This window comes from Mandrillus leucophaeus, unplaced genomic scaffold, assembly GCF_000951045.1.
Source record: "Mandrillus leucophaeus isolate KB7577 unplaced genomic scaffold, Mleu.le_1.0 Scaffold379, whole genome shotgun sequence".
In the NCBI taxonomy this organism is placed as follows: domain Eukaryota; kingdom Metazoa; phylum Chordata; class Mammalia; order Primates; family Cercopithecidae; genus Mandrillus; species Mandrillus leucophaeus.
Window position 1 is genome coordinate 159 of NW_012104020.1, and position 26,745 is coordinate 26,903.

General features: G+C 44.9%; 1 protein-coding gene across 2 annotated transcripts; it reads right to left on the reverse strand.

The window, feature by feature from the left end:
* Positions 1-721: 721 nt before the first annotated feature.
* Positions 722-26,745, reverse strand: LOC105547003 (PHD finger protein 12-like). Of its 2 annotated transcripts, XM_011990359.1 has the most exons (4): positions 26,614-26,745; positions 25,784-25,965; positions 1,145-1,217; positions 936-1,027 (listed from the first exon to the last, which is right to left on the reverse strand). In XM_011990359.1, the coding sequence occupies exons 1-4, from the start codon at positions 26,677-26,679 to the stop codon at positions 950-952; spliced, it is 399 nt and encodes a 132-aa protein (XP_011845749.1). In that variant the 5' UTR covers positions 26,680-26,745; the 3' UTR covers positions 936-949. The 2 variants fall into 2 exon arrangements, with proteins under 2 accessions (XP_011845748.1, XP_011845749.1); XM_011990358.1 differs by having other exon boundaries at positions 722-1,217.

Sequence of the window (26,745 nt, forward strand, 5' to 3'; positions counted from 1 at the left end):
TTTTCTCCACCCTCTTTACCTCTTTTCCTTCAGCTCCCCTAAACCTTTTCAGGTCCAGCTTTTTTGAGTGGCAAGTTTGAGAGGGCTCTTAGCTGGCAGGTGCCTCTAACTAGCCCTGCTCTTACCTAATTAGGGATGCACAGGAAAGGATCTTGGAAGGTGGAGAGGCTGGAAGATAGCTTGGTTTATGGAGAAATTTAACTACAGCTGTGGTTAGGTGGTTGACTGGGCTTTGGCTTGCTTTTTAATATGAACCCTTATGCACATATTTGAAAAATAATGTCTGCTTGTTTACTTTCTTTCTTAAAGGCTGAAACTGTTACACACATAAACCACAACCTGAATCATCTCATCCTGTTTCTGCAACCAAGGAAGTCATCATTCATTGTGACATCACGTTCAGGGACCAGGCAAATAGAGGTGAGGTCACAACATAGGAAAGTTGCTTGGTGTATAATTAGTGTGGGGAGTACAGTGGGGTGGATTACAATGCACAAATTCTAATCCATAGCCTATAATTTGAGGGTTGGGTCAATCATAATCTGGGTGCAAGCACACCTACTTCCTTTTTTAATAAGGGAGAATATAGCTCTTGTTGCCCACAAGAGTTCTGAAAGTAGAAAATAATAAACCATATTCTTGAAGCCAGTACTAAATTATCAAAGCTGAAGGACGGGAAGCTAAAGAAAGATAGGCAACTTGGGGTACAAATGGGTTCAAAATCCTCTCCGTCAGTATGACAAGTCTCTGGATACCAGTGACTTATTTGCCTTGGGGTGAGAGAAAACTCCATTTTCCATCAAGCTGGAGAAGCAGCCTTCGTTCTTCAGTCATGGATAAGGCTGCCACATTCAGGCCACTTATTAGGAAGTTAACAAGAAGATAAGACTACTCCTGTCACTAGTGACTAAACACGGCTCAGTAAGTTAACACACCTCTTCTGCCCATTTCAGCAGCCCATGTTTGGATTTTTAGGCCCTACTGGATTCCAAACAGTCACCATGGGAAGAGTGGGGTGATTCCAGGGCTGGAAGAGACAAGAAGAAGGGACAAGAATGCCTTCAGGGCTAGGCCGTCTGAGCTCTAGCATATCAGTGCTCTGGATCAGGCTTTCTGGACAGTCTTCAGAAAGCAGCATTATTACCTTTCGGCGAACAGTGCACCGGTGACACATCCACTCTCCAGGAGGCAACATTTCTTCACTCAGTGGAGGGTTACTGTGGGGAACAGACAAGGGCAAGACTAAGTAACTAGCCCTTTGAGGCAGTAGGAAAAGCCTAGCTAGGTTTGCATGTTCCTAAACTCCTATTGTGGCCAGTTCTGCAGGACTGCTAGGGTTGTCTCCTCCTTCAAAATGCCTAAGTCAGCATCACTCATAATAACCTAAGGAGTGAGCATCCCTTCCCACGCCTTAGAGACAGAAGCCAAATCCAGAGCTATTAACACTGGGTTTAAGGTGTAATAACCCAGTGTTAGGGAAAGGTATAATAAAATACCTGAGAGGTCCTCCACACTGTTTTCTTAAAGCCTGTTAGTATAGGGCCAAGCTTTTCTAACTGCTGTTCAAAGCCCTGTCACATGTACCCATTCCATCTTCCCAGACCCCTTCAGGTGCTCTTCCCACTAATCAAATGGAAGACTTCCTATTTCTTCCTCTAGAATACCCTTCCTTTAGAAAGCTATGCCTGTCAAAACTCTATTCATCCTTTCATAGCTGCCTTAATCAGCTGTGATGGATTAAAGACAGCTGCAAATTATTTGCTCTGCCTCCCATCCACAGGTAGTCCCTTTCCCTCCTCTTGAATTGTGCTTGTCTTATGACTTGCTTTGATCACAGACTGCAGCAGAGGTGACAATGTTGCAACTTCCAAAGCTGGGCCTTAAGAGATCTGCAGATTCTACTTTTTAAAAAATATGCTTGGAAAGTTCCATCTTAGAGCCCTGCTGTCATGCTATGAGAGAGGACATGGAGGAGACAAGGTATTCCAATCAACAGTTTTAGGTCGGGTGCGGTGACTCACACCTGGAATCCCAGCACTTTGGGAGGCTGAGGCTGGTGGATCACTTGAGGTTAGGAGTTCAAGATCAGCCTGGCCAACATGGCAAAACCCCATCTCTACTAAAAATATAAAAATTAGTCAGGTATGGTGGCACATGCCTGTAATCCCAGCTATTTGGGAGGCTGAGGCAGAAGAATTGCTTGAACCTGGGAGGTGGAGGTTACAGTGAGCCAAGATCGCACCACTGCACTCTAGCCTGGGCAACAGAGCGAAACTCCATCTTGAGAAAACAAAAAACAAAAAAACAGCTTCAGCTGAACTCCAAGCCAACACACAGCAGCAACTACTGCTATGTGAGTGAGTCATGGTATGTGATATACCAGTTCAGTGAAGCCTCCAAATGACTGCAGTCCCAGCCAACATCATGTGAAACAGAAAAACCACCCAGCAGAGCCCAGGCAACCCTCAGAACTGTGAGAGATAATAACGAGTTTCTATACCAGGCCACTGAGTTTTGGTGTTGTTTGTTATGCAACAATAGATAACCAAACAGCTTTTCCATGAGTTCATATTACTCCTGTATCTTGGACCTCTTGCTGCATCGTTTAGTTCTCTTTTGGCACTTCTCATGCTTTGCCCATTTCAGTAGTTCTCTTATTTATTTTATTAGAGGGACTAGGACAATGATTGGATCTCTCCCCTCCTTGTATCTTTATAATATAGAGGTTGTGCACACAGCGGATCACCTGAAATCGGAAGTTCGAGACCAGTCTGGCTAACATGGTGAAACCCCATCTCTACTAAAAATACAAAAATTAGCTGGGCGTGGTGGTGGGCACCTGTAATCCCAGCTACTTGGGAGGCTGAGGTAGGAGAATCCTTTGAACGCAGGAGGCGGAAGTTGCAGTAAGCTGAGATTACATCATTGCATTCCAGCCTGGGCAACAAGAGTGAAACTCCATCTCAAAACAAACAAACAAACAAACAAACAACCAAAAAACAGGCCAGGAATGATGGCTTAAGCCTGTAATCCCAGCACTTTGGGAGGCCGAGGCAGGCGGAACACGAGGTCAGGAGTTTGAGAACAGACTGGCCAACATGGTGAAATCCTGTCTCTACTAATAATACAAAAATTAGCTGGGCGTGGTGGCGCGCACCTGTAGTCCCAGCTACTCAGGAGGCTGAGGCAGGAGAATGGCTTGAACCTGGGAAGCAGAGGTTGCAGTGAGCCGAGATAGTGCCACTGCACTCCAGCCTGGGCGACAGAGCGAGACTCCGTCTCAAAAACAAAAAACAAAACAGACTACATCTATGCTTAAGAAATTCCTATCTTTGATGCCGGGCGCAGTGGCTCACGCCTGTAACCCCAGCACTTTGGGAGGTGGAGGCGGGTGGATCACCTGAGGTCGAGAGTTCAAGACCAGCCTGACCAACATGGAGAAACCCCATCTCTACTAAAAATACAAAATTAGCTGGGCATGGTGGCACACACCTGTAATCCCAGCTACTCAGGAGGCTGAGGCAGGAGAACCACTTGAACTGAGAAGGCAGAGGTTACGCTGAGCCGAGATCATGCCATTACACTCCAGCCTGGGCAACAAGAGTGAAACTCTGTCTCGAAAAAAAAAAAGAAATTCCTATCTTTGGGTTCTTGGTTAAGTAACCTACTTGGAATGGTATGCAGGAAATTTTTCTTCGAAGAATGGGAGAAATAGTAAAACAAACAAACAAACAAAAAAACAAAAACAAAAACCAAACTTGAGTATTTTTACTATACAAGGACTCTCCTTATTTTCTCAGCACTTAAAGTTATGCTGTTTTACCATTTCTACATAAAATAGCACTTGACTTGGCAAATTTTCTTAGCTCCCTGTTTCCCCAGAGCCCTAAGCATACACGTCAGATGCCCATCAAGGCTTCACAGCTCATTACTTCCCTTGCTTCCTGTTTCCTTAGTGAAATCTCAGGAAGATGCTTACCAGGAATCAAGAAACTGGAAAAACAATGGCCTGCTAGGACAGGTCTCCAAGCCCTAGAGGATCACAGGTGAATGTCACCTGTAAGTCTCCGCTCATTCTCGCCAATGTAATTCTGCAAAAGGCCATATCTAAACTACTGAAATGCATGCAAGTAATTTTCAAAGGCCTACAGACTCTGCTATGCTTCAGTAGCTGTCCTATCAAAATTAACCCTGAAGGGTGTCACTTCTGATTCTGTTTCTCATCACTTCTGTTCATCTGCCCACTGGCTTTGTACCAAGATATCCTACATCAAACATTTAAAGTAGAGAAGAGTAAGGTAAGGTGGAATGGGGTTAGATCTTTCACCAAGACGTGAATGGTCTCTCGGCTACCCTTCAGGCTTTCCTCAATCTATTCTCAACCTTGCTGGCAGAATGATTATCCAAGATACAATTCTCATCATATCACTCTCCTGATTTAAAAGCCCTTCAATGATGCTCCTCCCCGACCCATTACAAGATAAAGTTCAAGCTCCTCAGTATTGAAGATAAGACCCCTGTGGCCAGAACCCTCTTCTTTCTCCAGCTCGATCAGTTGGCCGGCTCCCTACACAGCCCATACTGTTTCTCATCTGTTGTCTCTGCTTACTCCAGGGCTACTACCCACAACTACATCACTCTTCCCCAACTGCTTCACCTGGTAAACTCTTTATCTTTTGAGACTCAAGTCAGGTATTCTTTCCAGAAAGCTTTCTCTGAAAGTCTCTGGCTCGCCAGAGTACTTCTGCACCACGCTGTATTCAAACTATTACATGTCTGAATCCCCTTCTCCATGCCTCATTTGCCTTTGTACCCCCACACCCTGTACAATGCCTGGCATGTAGTAGGTACTCAATAAAGCTTTAAAGACTGGGGAACACTAAAGAATGGGCTTCTAGGAAGTGAGTGTAATCCTTCAAAGCTATGAAGCAAGGTAATGCAACTGGGCAGGCATCTGTTTTGTTGGTTAAGTCACACATGTAATTACTTATGTTTTCTAAGTTACCAACCAATGAGATGAAACAGGAGTCCAAGTCCATACTGGCAAACCTGAACTTATTGAACCATCCCACCTCTACTCATTTTAATCTTCTTTAAACAATTTGATTTTTAATCTCGTTTATCTTAACACAGGGGTAAAATGCTTAAAACTTGTATTAAGAGGCTCTCAGAAGTAGCATCTTGCTGGTTTATTTTCTTTTTTCCTTTTTTTGAGACGGAGTTTCGCTCTTATTTCCCAAGCTGGAGTGCAATGGCGCGATCTCGGCTCACCGCAGGTTCAAGTGCTTCCCCTGCCTCAGCTTCCCGATTACAGGCATGCACCACCACGCCTGGTTAATTTTATATTTTTAGTACAGATGGGGTTTCTCTATGTTAGTCAGGCTGGTCTCGAACTCCTGACCTCACGTGATCTGCCCGCCTCGGCCTCCCAAAGTGCTGGGATTACAGGCATGAGCCACCACGCCTGGGCATATCTTGCTGGTTTCTAAAGGATCACTTTTAGAGTTACCAAGTTTAAGAACACACCTCTGGCCGGGTGACATGGTGAAACCCCGCCTCTACTAAAAATACAAAAAATTAGCCAGGTGAGGTAGCATGCGCCTCCAGCCCCAGCTACTTGTGAGGCTGAGGTGGGAGGATCACCTGAGCCTGGGAGGTAGAGGCTACAGTGAGCTGTGATCGTGCCACTGCACTCCAGCTTGGGCAATGGAGTGAGACCCTGTCTCAAAAATAACAACAAAAAACAAACAAAGAAAACCACACATTTCTCAGAATTCTAGATAATGACCATAGGCTCCTTTTGTTAAGTCTGCCCTAAAGTATGGATAGGGGTTATGAATTTAGGGAGTAGTCCAGGGAAACCCAAGCATTGTCTCCCAGATGAAGACAAAACATTTAAAAGACTGAGGCCATCCTTCCAAAATTTTTTTCTTTTTGAGATGAAGTCTTGCTCTGTCGCCCAGGCTAGAGTGCAGTGGCGTGATCTCAGCTCACAGCAAGCTCCGCCTCCCGGGTTCACGCCATTCTCCTGCCTCAGCCTCCTGAGTAGCTGGGATTACAGGTGCCCGCCACCATGTCCAGCTAATTTTTTTTTTTTTTTTTTTAGAGATGGGGTTTCACCATGTTGGCCAGGCTGGTCTCGAACTCCTGAACTCAGGTGATCCACCTGCCTTGGCCTCCCAAAGTACTGGGATTAAGGCGTGAGCCACTGTGCCTGGCCAAGGCTATCACTTCTTAAGATTTGCTTTTTTTTTTTTGAGATGTAGTCTCGCTGTATCACCCAGGCTGGATGGAGTTCAGTGGCGTGATCTCAGCTCACTGCAACCCCCGCCTCCTGGGTTCAAGCGGTCCTACTGCCTCAGCCTCTCGAGTAGCTGGGATTACAGGTGCCCGCCACCACGTCCAGCTAATTTTTGCTTTTTCAGTAGAGATGGGGTTTCACCATGTTGGCCAGGCTGGTCTCGAACTCCTGACCTCAAATGATCTTGCCTGCCTCGGCCTCCCAAAGTGCTGGGATTACAGGCATGAAACACTTGGCCCAGCCAAGATTTGCTCCTTTCTTAGGGACAGAACACACATCTTGAAATAACAAATTGGAAAAGATGGTATATTGGGAGAAGGCAGTAATATCTAAGATTAGATGGATAGGAAAGAAAGATCTTAGAAAATGATCATCATGGGCACAGCTGGAACACAGGAATCACCCATCATAAAGCTTTCTCATGACCATGTTTCCTCTCTGCTCCAAGCAATTAATTCCCTTCAAGCTATTTAGAAAGCAGGTTTTCAATTCAAACTTCTTTCTCTTTTTTGAGGCAGGGTCTCATTGTGTCACCCAGGCTGGAGTGCAGTGGGGCAATTTTGGCTCACTGAAGCCCCGACCCACTAGGCTCAAGCAGTTCTCCCACCTCAGTCTCCTGAGTAGCTGGGACCACAGGTGCATACCACTATGTTGGGCTAAGTTTTGTATGTTTTGTAGAGATAGGGTTTCACTAAGTTGCCGAAGACTGGGTCTTGAACTCCTGGTCTCAAACGATCCATTTGCCTCTGCCTTCCAAAGTGCTGGGATTACATGTGTGAGCCACTGCGCCCGGCTCAACGCAAATTTTTTAGAGGAAAGGGATTCATGAAACGGTTCCAGAAAAGACACTGTCATTGGGGTAAGCTCAGGAACCAAGTCTGAAAGAGGCTGTTTTGCTCCATATCAGAAATACTGATGACAGGGAAAGGATTCCAGGGAGTAAGGAGATTCTGCAGCCTCATGGTACTCATGTACTTACTCTGAGGACTCCCCACCTCAGCTGCCCATCTCAAAACTCCTTCTGCAGCTGGGTGTGGTGGCTCATGCCTGTAATTGCAGCACTTTGGGAGGCCAAGGTGGGTGGATCACTTGAGGTCAGGAGTTCGAGACCAGCCTGGCTAACATGGCAAAACCCCATCTTTACTAAAAATACAAAATTTGGCTGGGTGTAGTGGTGTACACTTGTAGTCCCAGCTACGGAGGCAAGAGAATTGACTGAACCCAGGAGGTGGAGGTTGAAGTGAGCCCAGACCGCATCCAGTGCACTCTAGCCTGGGTGACAGAGCGAGGCTCTTCCTAAAACAAAAACAAAACTTGAAAGAATGGTATTCCCATAAGCCTAGTGTGCAACTCTGAAACAATTACATGCACACCAGAGTCATTAAATCATGATATGCTTGTCAAGAAAAAAAGACTCTGCCCTCGCTCCCTCTCATCCTCATGTATCAATGAAGGCAGGGTGCTGGGGGTCATCCTTTATTAAAAAAAATCATTAAAAGTTAAAAGTCACGTAATACTGAGATTACCAGAGTTTCAGCTGCTCAGCTATACATTATAACACTATAATGAGCCGATGCTGCTTTTGTAAAGACATCAATGTGTTTCTTAACCTAAAGCCTAGAAATAGCATAGTGATAATTTCATTGACATCTAGGTATTACGGTTCACAAAGTATGTTAACAGATGTTCTTATTTGATCTTCACTACCACACTCTGAGATAATTCTTATTTCCATCTTACAGGTGAGGAAACTGACTTATCTTTTTTTTTTTTGAGGCGGAGTCTCGCTCTGTCGCCCAGGCTGGAGTGCAGTGGCCCGATCTCGGCTCACTGCAAGCTCCGCCTCCCGGGTTCCCGCCATTCTCCTGCCTCAGCCTCCCGAGTAGCTGTCTCTTATACACATCTAGATGTGTATAAGAGACAGCTCCTGACCTCGTGATCCGCCCGTCTCGGCCTCCCAAAGTGCTGGGATTACAGGCTTGAGCCACCGCGCCCGGCCGGAAACTGACTTATCTAAGGCCACTAAGTAGCAGAGTTGGAACCCAAATCAAAGTTCCTGGCTCTTTGAAATCTTGAGCCTAAGCTATTTTTGTTGTTGTTGTTTTGTATATGGTTCACTCTCGGGATACGCTACAGAGCCCAAGTTGTTTTTTAAGAATCTTTAGTAGTTTTCTTATTTCTGGGGTACACAGTGAAATATCCATGAGGGTACCCTCCTTAACCTCAAGGCTGAAAATTTCCTTCTGCATCAGTCAGTATTTATTGAGTACCCATGACTTTCTCATCAGTGTACTAGGTACCACACTGAAAAATGAATGCAAAGCAAACAAATTATCATCTACCCCATCAAAAAAGTAGCCTAGGCCAGGCTGTGGCTCATACCTGTAATCCCAGCACTTTGGGAGGCTAAGGTGGGAGGATTGCTTGACCCCAGGAGTTAGAGGCCAGGCTGGGCAACTTGGTGAGACCCCATTTCTACAAAAAATACAAAAATGAGCTCGTGTGGTGGCATGCATCTGCAGTCCCAGCTACTTGGGAGGCTCAGGCAGGAGGATCACTTGAGTCCAGGAGGGCAAAACTGAAGTGAGCCGTGTCCACACCACTGTACCCCAATCTGGGCTTCAGAGCAAGACCCTGCCTCAAAAAAAAAAATAGCCTTGGGGAGAGAGGATCAAAGTCATCCATCCACTCAAACATTATTGGATGTTTATTTTAGGCTAGGCAATGTGCTACGTGCTGGTATTTCAGACATGGTTCTTGATTTTAGGGATCATGGGCTGGAGACAAGGTGAAAAGGACATGCAGGAATGAGACCATATATAATCAACTACAAACTGATTCTTACCATAAAGACCTACATAAAACTCAATTGCTTACAGATGCCAGAATCAACAAAGAGCCCCAAAGTTTGGACATTTGGTCCCTGAAGGTGACAATGGGCTTTTTCTTACTCTTTTCATAATTCAGAGCTATTTAACAAATGCTAATTCAGCCAGTGAGCCTTTAAAGACAGTGAAGTTAAGGACGGTGAGGAGTTCAGGAGGAAGCCATAGTTTCAGAAGCTGGTATATTTCTGCATTTTGATAAAATACCTGATAAAAGGAAGGTTCTAGGAGTGGGGACATTTCTCCTGAAAATGAATGTTTAAGTCTGTCTAGAGCACAATAGTGTTTGAACCTTTCTTTTCTTCCTTCCTTCCTTTTTTTTTTTTTTGGAGATGGAGTCTTGCTCTGTTGTCCAGGCTGGAGTGCAATGGTGCGATCTCTGCTCACTGCAACCTCCGCCTCCCAGGTTCAAGCAATTCTCCTCTGGAGTAGCTGGGATTACAGGCATCTACCACCATGCCCAGCTAATTTTTGTATTTTTAGTAGAGACAGGATTTCACTATCTTGGTCAGGCTGGTCTCAGACTCCTGACCTAAGGTGATCTACCCACCTCTTCCTTCCAAAGTGCTGGGATTACAGGCGTGAGCCACTGCACCCAGTGTGTTTGAACCTTTCGATTCCTTCTGAGAATTATCTGAGTACTTGGGATGGTGAGCCCTGGAATAGCTGTCTTCTGTACCCGAGCTGGCTTGTCTTGGAAGCTTTTTAGCCAACAGGTCAAGGACCTCTACTTTATTTTCTGGCTTCAAAGGAGCACAGCCTGCATTGCTATGAGACAGGCATTCTTTTCCATAGGCAGAAATGACAGTGCCCTCTGAAGACAGAGCTCTTGCAGAATATCTTTCCATCTTCACTGCTGTTGATAAGTTTCCTTCCAGATCATTTGTTAAAAGGCCCTGGTCTACAATTCCTGGCCAGAAAGCGACTGTTCATTGCTTTTACAACTCACTATTTTATTTATTTTATTTTGAGATGGAGCCTCGCTTTGTCAACCAGGCTGCAGTGCAGTGGTATGATCTCAGTGCACTGTAGCCTCTGCCTCCCGGGTTCAAGAGATTGTTGTGCCTCAGCCTCCTGAGTAGCTGGGATTACAGGCATGCACCACCACACTGGGCTAATTTTTGTATTTTTAGTAGAGATGGGGTTTCACCATGTTGGCCAGGCTGGTCTTGAACTCCTGACCTCAAGTGATCCGCCCTCCTTGGCCTCCCAAAGTGTTGGGATTACAGGTGTGAGCCACCACTCCTGGCCCCAGCTCACTATTTTAACCACTACCTGATCTTAAAGACATGTTGTTAGTTATAAAGCTGTTCATAACAATAAAGCCCTGAATCTTCAGACTGTACATTCAATTGGAGGATATGTTTCTCAGTTTGGTGTGGCTCTCCGTGAGGCCTAGAAGGCCTACAAAGTATTACGAGTAATATTTACACACAAACCAATTCCTAAAGCCAACCTCTGCAGCATGACTCCAACATACCTAGACTTCCATAAACAAATCCAAATGGCCCATCTCTAATGCTGAGGAGGGTATCTAGATCAGTCTATTTCTGGAGTCATCAAGGAGAAAACCACAAACACACATCCCTCAGCTAACTGTAATGCCTGTACTGACAGACTTCTGTTTCAAAGATTCAAATCAAAGCCCAGAGCCTGATGATCCCAACTGTTAGCCCAAGGATAAAGTCCAGTTTTAATTTAGAATGCCTTGCATTCACTAATAAGGCTGCAGCTCAACACTGCAAGTGGAAGATGTTGGTAGTTGTCATGGTTCTTGGCTCTCTAATTAAGAGGATCTATTTCAAGCCATATACCAATGTGGTTGATCTGAGTCTAACCTCACTCACCTCCCTTGCCTATTAATACACGTGAACCTGCACGACATTAACATTTACTTCAGATTTAGTCGCTACCAGTGGGACCTGTTGCTCCACAGCACCACGTTAATTATCCATCCAGCACAAGCAGTTTCTCAATCTGGAAATGGAGGGGAGGGGGGGATGGGGGAATAAGAGAACAAAGGGAAGAGGCGAGAGGTAGAGGGAGAGAAAGCGATCGGGAAGCAAAAAGACTGCCTTTTATTTTAGAGACCTTTTTTTTGGTGTCACAACATGTAGATAAAAATGGTATTGGGCTCTGGACTTTTTTTTTTTTTTTTTAAATATATATGAGGTTACTGATGTGTTGCTTGTAACTGTCCACCCACCTAAGTGACACTGACATTTTAACACTTGAGCCAAAGGCAGTCTGAGACATGTGAAAATCTCACTTAACCAAATTAAAAGCTTTGGTGTATATCTTAGTCCAAAAGAAAGCAAGTAGATGAAAAATATTTAAGAAAAAGCACACTCCATTTTCTCTTTCTGGATTAACAAAATAATTCTATTTAATACAAATACTTAACAGGAACACTATGTAAATAGCATATCCATATACAATATACCAACAGCCTACTAAGCGGGTTCTTTTCCAAAAGAGGTCAGTCACATGAACTGGTAGGGTCCTTCTTGTCAGAACCTGTAATTCTTCAGGAATCAGAAGCTCTCTAGCCATCTATGGCAGTTTCAGTTGAAATAAAACATCAGCTGGACTAAGAAAGAGTTCACTGCCCCTACCATCATCTGTATGCCTCCCTACCCTTTTTTTGGTAGGGGAAGAGGTGTTCAGCCAACAAACAATAGGACTGAGCAGTTTTGATTTTTAATTTCACCATTCACGGGGCTCATCCATCCATCTGAGGACCACTACCAGATAAAAATCCTGCAATTATACTTAGTGGCACTGTGAAAGACAAACTGCAAAACATAATACGTGCTCAGAACAAGCCTATTCTCCCTCAGACTGGCCCTGCGGCCCTCAGCCAGTTCAGAAAATGTGTCGGTACTAGCCAAAATGGGGAGTGAAGGTGATCACTGAAAGGACCACAATCATGCCTCAGCCTCCTAGCAGTCATCTTGCTCTATATAGGGACCCATGAGCACAGAGAACCAGCCTTTTAAAAATGAAAACAAACTTATGTCCTGGAAAAGCTAAGTGGTGCTGGGTAAAGTTTAATTTAAATTAAAAGTTGCATTAATACACCCAAATTTTAAAGTGTATGTTTTGAGGGAACATTTAATGAAATTTAAATGTCAGCAGAAATAGCAAGCTTCCTCTGGACACTTGTGTGGGCATCAGCTTTTCTCTTCAAGTATGGCCTGTCTTTTGCAGGAAGATAGCTATATTGAAGGATATTAAAGAGATGGAGAAAATTCATACAGTCCCTCAACCTTAATCCCTTATCCTCCTTCATCCTGGCTACTGACTCAAATACCACTAATGCCACAAAGTACATAAAAAGGTACAAGGACTGCTGGTTTTTTCATGCAAAGCCTTAGTGAGAGTGTTAACCAGGAAACCGATGAAGTGCCAGGCCATTACAAATGCCCCATTGAGAAACTTAGCTAGTTGCGTCACTTCCACAGGCAAACAATCCTTTTAAACTGGCTGACTGTGCCCCCAAGTTTTATCGCCTTCTATGTAGAGCTGGCTGGTGGCATCTTCCCAGTAAAGGACACCTGGATACGAGTGTTATTAGTTAGTACAGGGAAAAAACGAAGGAGGGAGAGTAGAGCACTAACATTTATACCAGTTGTTTGCCTCTGCTAACTTTTCTACAAGCTGAGCCTCAGTGCCAAAGGCCTGATCTATCACTAGCCTGGTTTGGCTATTCTTGCAATTCTGGCTTCTCTACAAAGAAAGATGGGCTGGGGTGCAAACATTTTAAAAACGGGCTTCATTCATTCACCTCATGATAGATGCTAGAGCCCACCTGTTTTGGAAAAGGGACAATATTCTGGCCTCAACAGTAATTTTCTAACACTCTTGGGAACATTCCATTGGAAGGAAGAACCAACAAACTGTCAACTCTGTGTTCTGGAAGAGTCTCAGAGGTATGGAAAACTGGGTACTATTCTATTGCCAAATTTTAGCAGACTATCAAGAAAAAGGAAATAGCCAGGTGACACACTTCTTGCAGACACGGCTCAGGAATCTGGGCCAGTTTACTGTTTATATATATTGGACTTAAAATTCTATAAAGGCTCAGAAACCAAAAAATACTAACAATGTATTTAAAACTCAACAAAATCAAGATAGCAGGTTTCTTTCTTTCTCTCTCTCTCTTTCTTTCTTTCTTTCTTTTTGAGATGGAGTCTCGCTCTGTCACCCAGGTTGGAGTACAGCGGCACGATCTCAGCTTACTGCAATCTCCGCCTCCCGGTTCAAGTGATTCTCCTGCCTCAGCCTCCTAGCAGCTGGGATTACAGATGCGCGCCACCACACCTGGCTAATTTTTGTATTTTTAGTAAAATGGGGATTCACCATGTTGGTCAGGCTGGTCTTGAACTCCTGACCTCGTGATCCGTCCACCTCAGCCTCCCAAAGTGCTGGGATTACAGGCATGAGCCACCGCACCTGGCCTCAGAGCAGGTTTCTACTTAAGACCCAGTTGTTTTTTCCTAAGGAGGGACTTCTGTTTAATTTACCCTCCCCTGACAGGGTCAATAAAAACAGGAAAGAGGGAGAATATTACTTGGGCTATGCCAGCATAGGGATTATACCCGCCTTCTTTTACTCTTAACCTCTCCCATCCCCCACTTCTACTCATAAACATCAAAGCTCCCCACCCTACAGGACTGAAGTAATCTCCTGGGCATGCTGTCAAACTGTGCTGCTGTAGTTTGATGCCACAGCTCAGTGCTGACTTGGGCTTCCAAAGCCTTCCAGTTATACCCACCAGTGAGCTATTTATGAGTTGAACATGCTTCTCCAGAGCCATGATTTTCCCCTTTGGTCCAATTTTCTTTCAGATGGTCCCTAACCAAAGAATGATCACCCTAAAGGTCTGCATGTTTACACACAAATGGTGAGATCTGAGGAAAGCCCTCAAACAAAGGCAGCAAGCATATAAACCTTGGACATGCTATAACAAATAAAATGGAGATACTTTTCTTAACATACAGCTTACTTCAACACCAACAAACTGTAGCCCGCAGTCAGATGTCTGATATCATAGAATTAGGCATTTCCTTTGGTATGACAGTTTGCTAAGTTAAAATGGCTAAGTGTCACCCATGCCAGGCAAAACCACAAGGACCACAAAGGAGGGATACAGCAAAACAAAAATGACAAAGCAAAGTAATATTTATTAAAAAGTCAAAATTACTGACAACTCTCCCTACATTTTAGATGATACTTTGGCAAAAAATGGCAAATAAGATCAAGGAAAGTTAAATATAGCCAACCTATGTATAGAACTATGACAAGTTACAGGTTTAGACACATTTAATGAGATTAATGGAATACAATTTTCACAATTATAATATATTCTGACTAGTAATTGATGACTGCTAATTGAAAAAGTTCACTGTAGAGTTTTCCTCTAAAACTGAGAATCAGCAGAACTATGATGGTTTAGTGAAAGTGGGAATTAACAAGCACTCAGCTCATCACAGGAGCCTAGGGGTAGTGGAAAGAAAAGCAAGAGTAGGTTACCATTGCCTGATTTCATAATGCAGAGGCTTCTTTAAACTCACTTGAAGCTCTGTGCATTTCATTAGTTTCTCTGCTCTGTTCTCTGCACAAATGCAGACAGGAGAAAAATAATATTCAACATCCCTCTGAGGATCATAGCTGAGTAAAAAAGGTGCTTGTGCTGCCACAAACAGGGGTCCACCTGGACCTCAAGCTTGCTAGTAATTCTGAGAGGTTCTCTTATCCCTGCCTGGCTTGGAGGTAAAGTGATGTCTTTGGGCTATGGTTAAATTCAAACCCTGCAGAGTCCTCTTTTGCTCACTCAAGCTTATTTCAAAAAGAGCCTCACGCAGAGAGCCCAGATCAGTGGGAAAGACTGACGCTACATTCAGGCACGGAGTTTCTCCCTGCCCTGCTGTTACTCTATATGTCTTTTGTCCTGTCAAGACTGAGAAACATTTCCTGGGAGATATCCTTTACAATTTGTCAGAAAACAGGGGAGAGGTACAAATTAAACACCAAAGTGATTAACTTAAAAGAAAGCAAATGTAATTAGGGGAAAAGAAATTCTACCTTGTGTTCGTGTTAACAAAGGTATCATCCACTTGGAATAACCCAGATATCATTTTTGTTCCCCAACTAGTGTTTACCTTTGCATGTCTCTCATCTGTAATACCACCAGGAATTACACAGCAGTGAGAAGAGGAAATGGGTCAGCCTCCGGCTTTCAAGTAGTTTAGTGAGCATTTATGTAGTATGATTAGAGCAAAAGGGAAAGTAGGCAGCAGAGCAAAAGGGACTCACTCTTTGAGTGAACAAGCTGAGTTTTTCATTACTTTGAAAATGGCATCAACCTGCAAGGTGCACTTGTAATTTACTTATTGTGAATTCCACAACAGCTCTATGTAGTAGTCAAGTTCCTTCTTGCTGACGGGTCAACTCATGTATTCCTCCTTTTATTAGTGTCTATTGTACGCCTCAGCTTTTGCCTCATACATAATGTGCTAAAACCTCATCTTTGTTCTTATTTGCTGAGACGACTTAGATTTAGGAATAACCTTAGGCTTAAAGGATGAGGATTTTGATATCTGGAAATGGCAGGCAGAAAAAAGAATCACATTCTCATTCTTCTTAACTGCTCTCAAGTCATGGGAAAAGCAGTCAGCTAGTGACCTGTGCATGCGTCCTGGGCACGGTGACAAATTTGCAATACCAAAGTGCCTTTCTGAAATTTGGTCTAGGACTTGCACTGAATACAATGTCCTCCTCTTTCAGGAAACTGGCAGGGGGACAGCCGTACTCCTGTCCTGTGTTCTCTTGGGAGGCACGCATTATGCAGAGGTTCTCTTCTAAGTGTCACTCATTGAATGGCAATGCGCTGGCCATGTTGTACTCCCTGGAGCCTCTAAGTCAAAGGAGGAGCCCAGTGGAGGGGGGAAAACAGACTTTTTTTTTTCTGTTCTGGTGACTTAAAATGCTGGCATCTTAAAACTTGAATGCATTTCCAGGAGCCTGCGCTGCATTAATGTACAAGGGCTACCATAAACCCAAACATAATCTTTTACCAGGGTGGCCTACTTAACTGTATACTCAAGGAATTGTCTCTGTGTTGGGGTTGGGACAAGAAAGTTGAGAGATGGATTTCAGTATGTTTACCCATTATCAAAAGCCAAGAGTATTAATATATTTTCTATTACTTTTCACTTGTGGGAGAAAAGATGCACCCATTTCTGTTCAAGAAGCAGGACATCTGCATTTTTAGGTAGCAAAAATCCTCTTGGGAGGATCAAAGCAGATGGTTTCTTTTTATGATCCATATAAAACTGTCAGGTAAATATTCTCTGCACTCTCTATTTACTGTTATCTGGGCTTACATAAAGATACAAATAAACAGGTGAGTTTGCTGCAATACACAAACAACTTTTTGTTCTTGTTAATTGGACTCAAAAGACAGCACAGTTTAATTGACCTGAAATTATTTCCACCACAACCAATAAAACTGAGACAATTAAAATCTCTCTTTTTTTTTTTCCTTTGAGATGGAGTTTTGCTCTTGTTGCCCAGGCTGGAGTGCAATGGCGTGATCTTGGCTCACTGCAACCTCCACCTCCTGGGTTCAAGTGATTCTTCTACCTCAGCCTCCCGAGTAGCTGGGACTACGAGGCGTGCATCACCACGCCCGGCTAATTTTTTTTTTTTTTGAGACGGAGTCTTGCTCTGTCGCCCAGGCTGCAGTGCAGTGGCGTGATCTCGGCTCAATGCAAGCTCCTCCTCCTGGGTTCACGCCATTCTCCTACCTCAGTCTCCCAAGTGGCTGCGACTATAGGCACCCGCCACCGTGCCCGGCTAATTTTTTGTATTTTTAGTAGAGACGAGTTTCACTGTGTTAGCCAGGATGGTCTCAATCTCCTGACTTCGTGATCTGCCCGCCTCGGCCTCCTAGTGCTGGGATTACAGGCATGAGCCACTGCGCCCAGCCTCTAATTTTGTATTTTTAGTAGAGACAGGGTTTTACCGTGTTGGTCAGGCTGGTCTTGAACTCCTGACCTCAAGTGATCCACCCGCCTCGGCTCCCCAAAGTGCTGGGATTACAAGTGTGAGCCATTGCCCTCAGCCAAAATCTTCTTTCTTAAACTAGGGTCCTCCAAGTATAAGAAGTGCTCAAACACAGAAATTTTCTGTTGTGGCTAGTGGGTGACAGGTGAGCATCCTATCTAAAGAAAGATGGTGGATTTTTTGTACTTCCTCTAAGGCAACAATACAGCTTTAGACTTCTTTGCTAGGAAGGGACATCCAGAAAAGTTGAAACAACAACATACCAAATCACATCGTAAGGTTCTCTTCACTGGGATGTACCATCCTGACTGGAGCTCACAGAAGAAATTCTTCATTTACTGACATTACAGAGATAATATAGGCATAGATATTAAAATGTGCTTAAATCAACCATCTTTTGTTAGGTTAAGATTCAAAAATAAAAAATAGAGGCTGAGGCAGGAGGATCAGTTGAAGCCAGGACAGGAGTTTGAGAACAGCCTGGGTAACACAGTGAGACCCTATCTCTACAAAAAAAGAAAAAAATTAGCCGGGTGTAGTGGCAAATGCCTGTAGTCCCAGTTACTCAGGAGGCTGAGGGGGGAGGATTGCTTGAGCCTAGGAGTTGGAGGTTACTGTGAGTTATGACTGTGCCACTGCCCTCCAGCCTGGGAGACACAGCAAGACTGCCTCTAAAAATAAATAAACAGGCCGGGTGTGGTGGCTCACACCTGTAATCCCAGCACTTTGTGAGGCCGAGGCGGGCAGATCACGAGGTCAAGAGTTTGAGATCAGCCTGACCAACATGGTGAAACCCCGTCTCTACTAAAGATACAAAAATTAGCTAGGTGTGGTGGCGGGCGCCTGTAATCCCAGTTACTCAGGAGGTTGAGGCAGGAGAACTGCTTGAACCTGGGAGGTGAAGGTTGCAGTGAGCTGAGATCACACCACTGTTACTCCAGCCTGGGCGACAGAAGGAGACTCTGTCTCAAAAAAAAAAAAAAAAATTAATTAATTAAAAAAATAATAATAAAATAAAGATGGGAGAAGTGTAAAGACAACCCACAAAATGGAAGAATACTTGAAAATCATATATGTGACAAGGAACTTATATTTACAACATATAAAGAACTCTCATAACTCAATTAAAAAACCGAACAACTCAATTAAAAATGGACAAAAATCTGAACAGACATCTCCAAGTAAACATACAAATGGCCAATAACCACATGAAAAAAAGTTTAACATCACTAGCCTTCAGGGAAATCTGATTCAAAACTACAATGTGATACCACTTCACGCTCACTAGGATGGCTTTAATCAAGAAGGCAGAAAATAACAAGTGTTATCAAGGAAGTGGAGAAACTAGAACCCTCCTATGCTACTGGTGGGAAAGTAAAATAATGCAGCTTCTTTGGAAAACGGGTAGTTCCTCAAAAGGTTAAGAGTTACCATAAGATCCAAAAAATTCCGCCTCTAGGTGTACATCCAAGAGAAATGAAAACTTGCACATAAAAACTTGCACCCTTCCTGGCGTGGTGGCTCACACCTATAATTCCAGCACTTTGGGAGGCTGAGGCGGGCAGATCACTTGAGGTTAGGAGTATGAGACCAGTCTGACCAACATGGTGAAACCCCGTTTCCACTAAAATTACAAAAATTAGTCGGGTGTGGTGGCCGACATCTGTACTCCCAGCTACCCTGGAAGCTGAGGCAGAAGAATCGCTTGAACCTGGGAGATGGAGGCTGCAGTGAGCTGAGATCACTCCACTGCACTTCAGCCTGGGCAACGAAGCTAGATTCTGTCTCAAAAAACAAACAAACAAAACCAAAACCAACAACAAAGAAAACTGGCACCCAGATGTTCACAACATTATTTACAACACCAAAAAGCAGAAGCAACCCAAGTGTCTATCAACTAATGAACTAATAAATAAAATGTATATCCATACAATGGAATATTGTTTAGCCATTAAAAAGCTATGTAAGTATTGATAAATGCTACAACCAGGATGAACCTTGGAAAGATTCACTGAGCTCCACAAGTAATTTTAGGTATCACTTGTACTTTCACTCAGGTTAACAAAAACCAGTGTTTCATTCAACACATTAATAGTGACTAGTTGAATTTCTTTTAAATTAAGATTAGACAATTTATTGAACATTACTGATTTAACTTTCAAAAATACTCCTGGAGGTGTACTTGACCAAGAACTTACAACAGACCAACATGAATCCCATCTCCAGATTCATATGAAAGCAGTACCTAAATATTCCTTTGAACCTTTATATCTATTAAAAACATACAAGTCATTTACAAAGGCCAAAATTGTCCTAATATATTATTAGTGGAGCTATCTATAAAGTACTTTGAGAGCCTTAAGAAACAGCAGCAGGCCGGGCGCGGTGGCTCAAGCCTGTAATCCCAGCACTTTGGGAGGCCGAGACGGGTGGATCACGAGGTCAGGAGATCGAGACCATCCTGGCTAACATGGTGAAACCCTGTCTCTACTAAAAAATACAAAAAACTAGCCGGGCGATGTGGCGGACGCCTGTAGTCCCAGCTACTCGGGAGGCTGAGGCAGGAGAATGGCGTGAACCCGGGAGGCGGAGCTTGCAGTGAGCTGAGATCCGGCCACTGCACTCCAGCCTGGGCGACAGAGCGAGACTCCGTCTCAAAAAAAAAAAAAAAAAAAAAAAAAAAAAAGAAACAGCAGCAGATTGATGAGACTGTAACTGCACCCTACCTTTTATTGAGTATGGTAATTAATTTTGGAACAGGCCTTAACTGAAAAATTTCCTGTAACAGTACTGCTAAGTACTTGCCTTACTTTACACAAAAACCGTAATCTTTCAAGAGTATAACCTCCTTTTCCACTTTAAATATTTCTGAGACTTGCAATCATTTCATAAGAATTAGCCCCTGAGCCCTACATTAAGAAGCATGCATCTGAACCTGAGTTAAAATTGAACATTACTATATCTTCCATATTTAGGTGGACCATTAAGACAACATGACACAGGAGGCTAAGGCAGGAGAATCACTTGAACCAGGAATGCGGAGGTTGCAGTGAACTGAGACCACGCCACTGCACTCTAGCCTGGGCAACAGAGTGAGACTGTCTCAAAAAAAAAAAAAGAAGACAATACGACATACCTAGATTCCAATTCAACACAGAAAATGCAAGACAAACAAATAAATAAAATAAACATAGAACCAAATTAGGTTTGTTTACTGTAGAATCATTTTACTATTGATGGGGCTGGGTGAGGGGAAGGAATCTAGACGTTGTCACCTCCAGTTCATCAGTGCCAGGCTTCTAAGCACTTACAATATCAAAAACAACATACTGACAAGATAATGTTAAAATTAATGTGTTTTAATCCATCACTTGCCTGATATTATTCTAATGAGGAGCTAAACACAAGAAAATCAGAAAAACCACCTCCTTAAAAGTTCAAACAGGTTGGGCATGGCAGCTCACTCCTGTAATCTCAATACTTTGGGAGGCCAAGGCGAGAGGATTCTTGACCTGCCTGGGCAGCATAGTGAGACCCTGTTTCTACAAAAAAACTAAAAAAATTAGCCCAGCATGGTGGAACATTCCTGTGGTCCCAGCTACTTGGGAGGCTTAGGTGTGAGGATCACTTGAGCCCAGAGTTTGAGGCTGCAGGGAGCTAGGATCAAGCTTTGGAGACCCTGTCTCCAAAAACAAACAAACAAACAACCCCACTTCAAACATCAAACATTTTCTGCAAGGCAGTTTTCTATTCTATGTGTGAAACCTTTGTTACGACTCACTGAAAATATGCAAAACTCCAAGCTGAGCTTAGTTTTGCCTGTGCACAGAGACCTTTTTACTCTCATTCTTCGAAAACCTCATTTTGGATCTCGCTGCCAACACCAGAGAGAGGAAAGCTGGCCAACAATTCCAAATATAACATGCGGAGGCAAATGCTACAGAAATCTGTCTGACAGGAAGGGACCATGCTGAGGTCTGCTGAGGTAGATGCACTTCTCAATCAGACCATTTTGGTCCCTCAGTCTGTTTGGAGCAAAATGCCATGAGAAGGCAATCACAGGAAACCAGCCAGTTTTATCATCCTGATTACTGATGCCCCATGGTATTCACTCTGTCAGTGACAACAATCAACAATCCTACTGATCTCAAACAGAAAGATGGGTCAGTGGCAACTAAAGCTGAACTGGTTATTCTAATTTTTAACAGATTTTTTGGGATCAGTTCGGTGACCAGAACTTTCAGAAAGCTCAACTCATGGCATGATAATTATGATGAAGTCAGGTTCACCAAGGGACACTTAAAAACATATCTCTTTCCAAGGCCGGGTGTGGTGGCTCACGCCTGTAATCCCAGCTCTTTGGGAAGCCGAGGTGGGCAAATCACGAGGTTCGAGACCAGCCTGACCAACATGGTGAAACCCTGTCTCTACCAAAAATACAAAAAAATTAGCCAGGCCTGGTGGCATGCACCTGTAATCCCAGCTGCTCAGGAGGTTGAGAAAGGAGAATTGCTTGAGCCTGAGAGGCAGAGACTGCAGTGAGCTGATCGCGCTACTACACTCCAGCCTGGGCAACAAAGCAAGATTCAGTTTCAAAAAAGCAAAAACAAAAACAAAAAAAACCATACAGACATCTCTTTCCAATTCTCTAGGGACAGGTTTAGTAACTCCTACTATCACACTGAATAACTGATAAACCAGTTAAACTTGGATAAAGTGATTATACTATCACTTAATAAAAAACAAAGACATCAGTTCTTCAAGTTTAATTCTTTGGTGAAGTCATGGTACTGAGCACAAGACAATTAATTCCTTCACCCAGAGAATCATTACAGAAAATCCAGAAATAGGGCTCCCAGTCTAACTGGGAAGAGATGATGTGCCTCATACAAAGCACTAGCTCCTGAGAAAACACAGAACAATTAAAACAGCTTATTTGACTAGTCATTTCCTTACTATTTATCTTAGAAAGATCCCCTGTGGTTTATAGCTATGTCACTAAGCCCAGGAGGTAAAGTTTGTCTAGAACCACTTCTGGAACACTGCACTGGATTCCGTTCACAGTGAGGCAGACTGGCAAGGAATACTAGAGACTGAAAAAAGACTTATCCCACAAAGCTTTGGATGGAGAACCACAGCAGCACTGCAATTAATACCTACAGCATTTGCAAAATTTAAACTTCACTTTTTCTTTAAATTTTGTAGAAATGGAGTCTCGCTATGTTGCCCAGACTGGTCTTGAACTCCTGGCCTCAGGAGGTCCTCCCACCTTGGCCCCTTTAAGTGCTGGGATTACAGGCATGAACCACCATACTCAGCTTCAACCTTACTCTTGTAGTTTCTGTACATAAGGAAAATTATCATTATCTTGCCTACCTAAGTAATTCAGTCTTAGTCAATTTAAAAGGGAAGCAAAAGGAACTATAAACTTACCCTTATGTGATACAAGTAAGCAGTGAGAGGACAATTTTTTTTTTTTCCCTGAGATGGAGTCTCACTCTGTCATCCAGGCTGGAGTGCAGTGGTGTGATCTCGGCTCACTGCAACCTCCGCCTCCTGGTTTCAAGCAATTCTCCTGCCTCAGCCTCCCGAGTAGCTGGGACTACAGGCTCATGCCACCACACCAGGCTAATTTTGTATGTTTTGTAGAGATGGGGTTTCACTATGTTGGCCAGGCTGGTCTCGAACTCCTGACCTCGTGATCCACTCACCTCAGCCTCCCAAAGTGCTGGGATTACAGGCGTGAGCCACTGCACCCGGCGGGGACAAATTCATGAAAACACATTCAAGTATAAAAATGTTCTGAGACATTAACTACTTGATCTAACTACTCTGGTTGAGTTAATAAAATACTTCACTCTCCAGCCTGGCCAACGTGGTGAAACCCCGTCTCTACTAAAAATACAAAAATTAGCTGGGTATGGTGGCAGGCACCTGTAATCCCAGCTACTCAGGAGGCTGAGGCAGAAGAATCTGTTGAACCTGGGAGGTGGAGGTTGCAATGAGCCGAGATCGCACCACTGCACTCCAGCCTGGGTGACAAAGTGAAGACTCCTGCCTCAGAAAAAAAAAAGTAAAATACTTGACTCTTGGTGGAAAGAGTGTGGCTTCAGACGCAGAAAAGTGGGATAAGCCTCACTAAATGAAATTCGTCTAGGGAATTCCTACTTAAAAGACTTCCTGCCTTTGCACCAATATCTACAATGCTTTGTGATTTAGATAACAACTCAGATAAGTCAATGGTACATTCAGTACCGACATTTTCAAAGGGAGAATTGGAGATGTTAAACAAGCACTACTTCATTTACTACTATTCACAAATCTCTGATTACTAGTTCCTATTCAATGTCTCAAAAAAATAAAATAAAATAAAATTCAATGAAATGCACAGTCTAGGCAAGTCTGAATCTCACCAACAGCTAAAGAGTCCCTCCTTCTCTCTCCTTTCATCTAAAGTGCAAACTGTTAATTGTTACAACTTGATAAGACTTTAGACTCACCTAATTAAAAAATTCAGTGGTTAGGTTTTAGAGTTTAAAAGCCCAATCGCAGGCAAACCAGACAGCACACTTTTCCCATGCCTGAAGTTTCTAATAAACAATTGCAGCTTTATCAAATAAATGAGCTTATCAAATTCTCACTCAACATGCATGTCAACCACCATGGTTAACACCAAGTTCATCCTAGGGTAGGATGTAAGCCCACGTTTTAAATCAAGAAGTCTACAACTCAGTCCTGGTATACATACCAAACAAACACATTAAAAAAAAAAATGTAAGCAACTGGGAATAACTGGTAAGCAACACAACGTATATTCAGGCACAAATTTCTCCTAAGAACAGCAAAGGAAATGTGACCAGAGATATTTTCTCCAGGTGGATTACACCTTATAGGAAGTAAAGGCTAAAAACCACAGATCCTTAGTCACTTCATAATAAAAATTTTAAAGTCAGCAGCAAAACTCCCTCTAGGATAATCATTTTTGTCCCTGCAATTTTACAAGCTAGGATGGGGTGCCCTCCTGGGCAAAAGTATCTTGGGAATGGTAATGCGAGCTTCCTACATAACTTCTGACCACAGACTTAATTTGCTCAGTATCAGTCATCTGTCTAGTAAGTGTTCCCAAACCTGCAATTAGTACAAATATATAGTAGACACAACTCCGCAAACCGAGCGATGGAACGTGAATGGAACTGTTAAGAGACCTTCGGTGAAATTTCACATTAAAAAAACAACAAAAACAAAAACAGAGGGCTAAAAAAGGCAACATCAAAAAACTGGTGGGAACACAGAAACAGCCCCCTCTTCCTTTCTCCCGACTGGCTCCTCTCTCAAACCTCTGCCTCAGTCAACTGTTGCAGAACAACAGAACGAGACCCAGTAGAACAAGACGAAATCTGGGTTTGCTGCCGCAGATGTGGGATTTTTGTGGAGGGCAGAGGTGATTTCTGCCGGCAGAAGATGGAGTTTAAACTCTTCTTTGCCGGATTGTTCTGGGCTGAGCCGCTGAGGAGGATCACGCAGCGGGCGATCAACCCACGTCCCTCCCTCTCGGTTCGGTTTCTCCCCTCCCCTTGCGTCCAGTAAGGGAGAAAAAAGCGTACGGCTTTCCAGCTCTCAGTTCCTTAAAAATGCCTTTCCAATGCCACCGCACACAATCCTCCCCCTGGCAGCAAAGAATTTTGCAGCGAAGGGCTCGCCGATCCGGAGCGGAGAAATGAAATCGGCGCCCAAGGGCAATTTTAATTGTCTAACCCGGCCCGATTTCCTAAGAGGCAGTGGCGCCGGGAGGGAGGAGGGAAGAGGGAGGAGGAAGGAAGGCAGCTCTGAGAGGCAACAGGGGGCAAGCGGAGGTAGAAAAAGGGGACCAAAGCGGCGAGATCCCAGCCTGGGCCCCTGAGGAGCTTCTGCAGAAAGAACTCGGGGGCTGTCCCCACCGTTCCCCGGGAGACGTTTGCAAATCATATATGCAGCCAAAATGGCGCTGAGAATAAAAATATAATTTAAAGGCAGGTCGCCATATTGTAAACAGAGAGGCAAAGAAGAGGCGGACTCGAGAGACACCCTCCATGATTTCTTCTACAGCCACAAGCGCCCGGTTGCCGGGGTCTGGACCACTGCAATTCAGGTGGCCGAGGGCTCTACGCACCCACCCCAAGGAGAGCCCGGCCGGGCAGGAGCCCCGAGGGCAGCAGGCGCGCGGGCAGGCAAGCGGCACTGGGCCCGGAGCTCCTCCCCTTCCTCCCCCGCCACTGCCGGCTGTCCCCGGCCGGCTCTGTCCCGGCTCCCCAGCGACTTCCAATCCCATATGGGGTTCTCTTCACTCCTCCCAACCCCCACCTCGGGGTCCGGACCCACCGCTGCTCCTCCCCCCTAAACTGCCAGAACCCGGCGGACACCTGGGGGCGGGGAGGTGCTCGCCCGGGCAGCTGCAGAAAGTCAGCTAGCGGCTGCAAGCGCCCGTTATTTCGGCAGGCAGGGGCAGGCCAGGTGAAGGAATGCGCAGAGAAGGGTCCCCGGACCTTACCAGCACTGGAGGTGGAAGGCAGCCGGGCAGTGGTCGCAGCACAGGAGATCTCCACCTTCCTTGCAGCTATCGCAGCTGTCGTGGTTGGTGGCCCTGCCGCTTCTCCGGGGCTCCTTCTCAGGCTTCCGACTCCGCTTTTCTGCCTCGTCCGTCTTGGGGGGGGCCAGCAGAGCTTGGATTTGCTGCACACACATACAAACGGCGTGTGTGCACACTCGGAGCTCCCGGGCGGTCCGTTGCCCCCCCGGCGCGGCTTCTCCGTCACCCACCCCTCTCCCCCCTTTTGTCCTTCTTCCTCCCATCCAGGCTGCTCCCAGAACCTCTCAGCCCCCGGAACCAGGGGGAGCCCACCCTAACCGCGTTCCTGCAGCACAACAACGAGAACAGCTTCTTCCAAATGGGGAGGATCAAGGGTAGGGGGATGGGAAGAGGGTGCGCGGTTCCCTTCTTGCCACTTCCTTGTATGGACAGTGGGGGACTCCAAAGCCTGGCTCTGGAGAGGCCCGAAGCCCGGTACCCGGACGTGCTGGGGGAAGCACAAAGGGGCCAACAAGAAGGGGGTGGGGAGGCCTGCCGGTGCAACGAGATGGAGTGGGCTGGCGCCTGGGGAGAGCGAATCGAGGGCGGCGGGTAGGTGAAACTGCTGCAAACGTCCTCGGAGGCTGAGCTCAGCCCCCTAAATTGCAAAGAGGGGAGGGAGAGGCTAAGTGAGGAAGAATCCCCCTCCCTCGGTCCTCTGGGCGCTTCGAGTTTAGGACCGGCTTTGTGGGGCGGAGGGCGGAGGTTCCCTCCCGGCGCTGGGGGAAGGGGATGAGGAGGGCCACTCTTACCTCCATCAGCCCCCCTGATGTGTCCAAGTCGTACACGATCGTCTTGGTCTCCATTTTCTCCCACATTCATCCACCTCCCGGGCTGGGTGCTCTCTGCTCCGGCCCCCCCAACCCCGGGGGGAGGGGGGAGGT

Coding starts and splice junctions, on each gene's coding strand:
- LOC105547003 (XM_011990358.1), bottom strand. CDS start 26,679: ATGTGGGAGAAAATGGAGACCAAGACGATCGTGTACGACTTGGACACA. Junction 25,966..26,613: donor CATCAGGGGGGCTGATGGAG/GTAAGAGTGGCC, acceptor ATGTGTGTGCAG/CAAATCCAAGCTCTGCTGGC. Junction 1,218..25,783: donor GCCTTCCACCTCCAGTGCTG/GTAAGGTCCGGG, acceptor TGTTCCCCACAG/TAACCCTCCACTGAGTGAAG.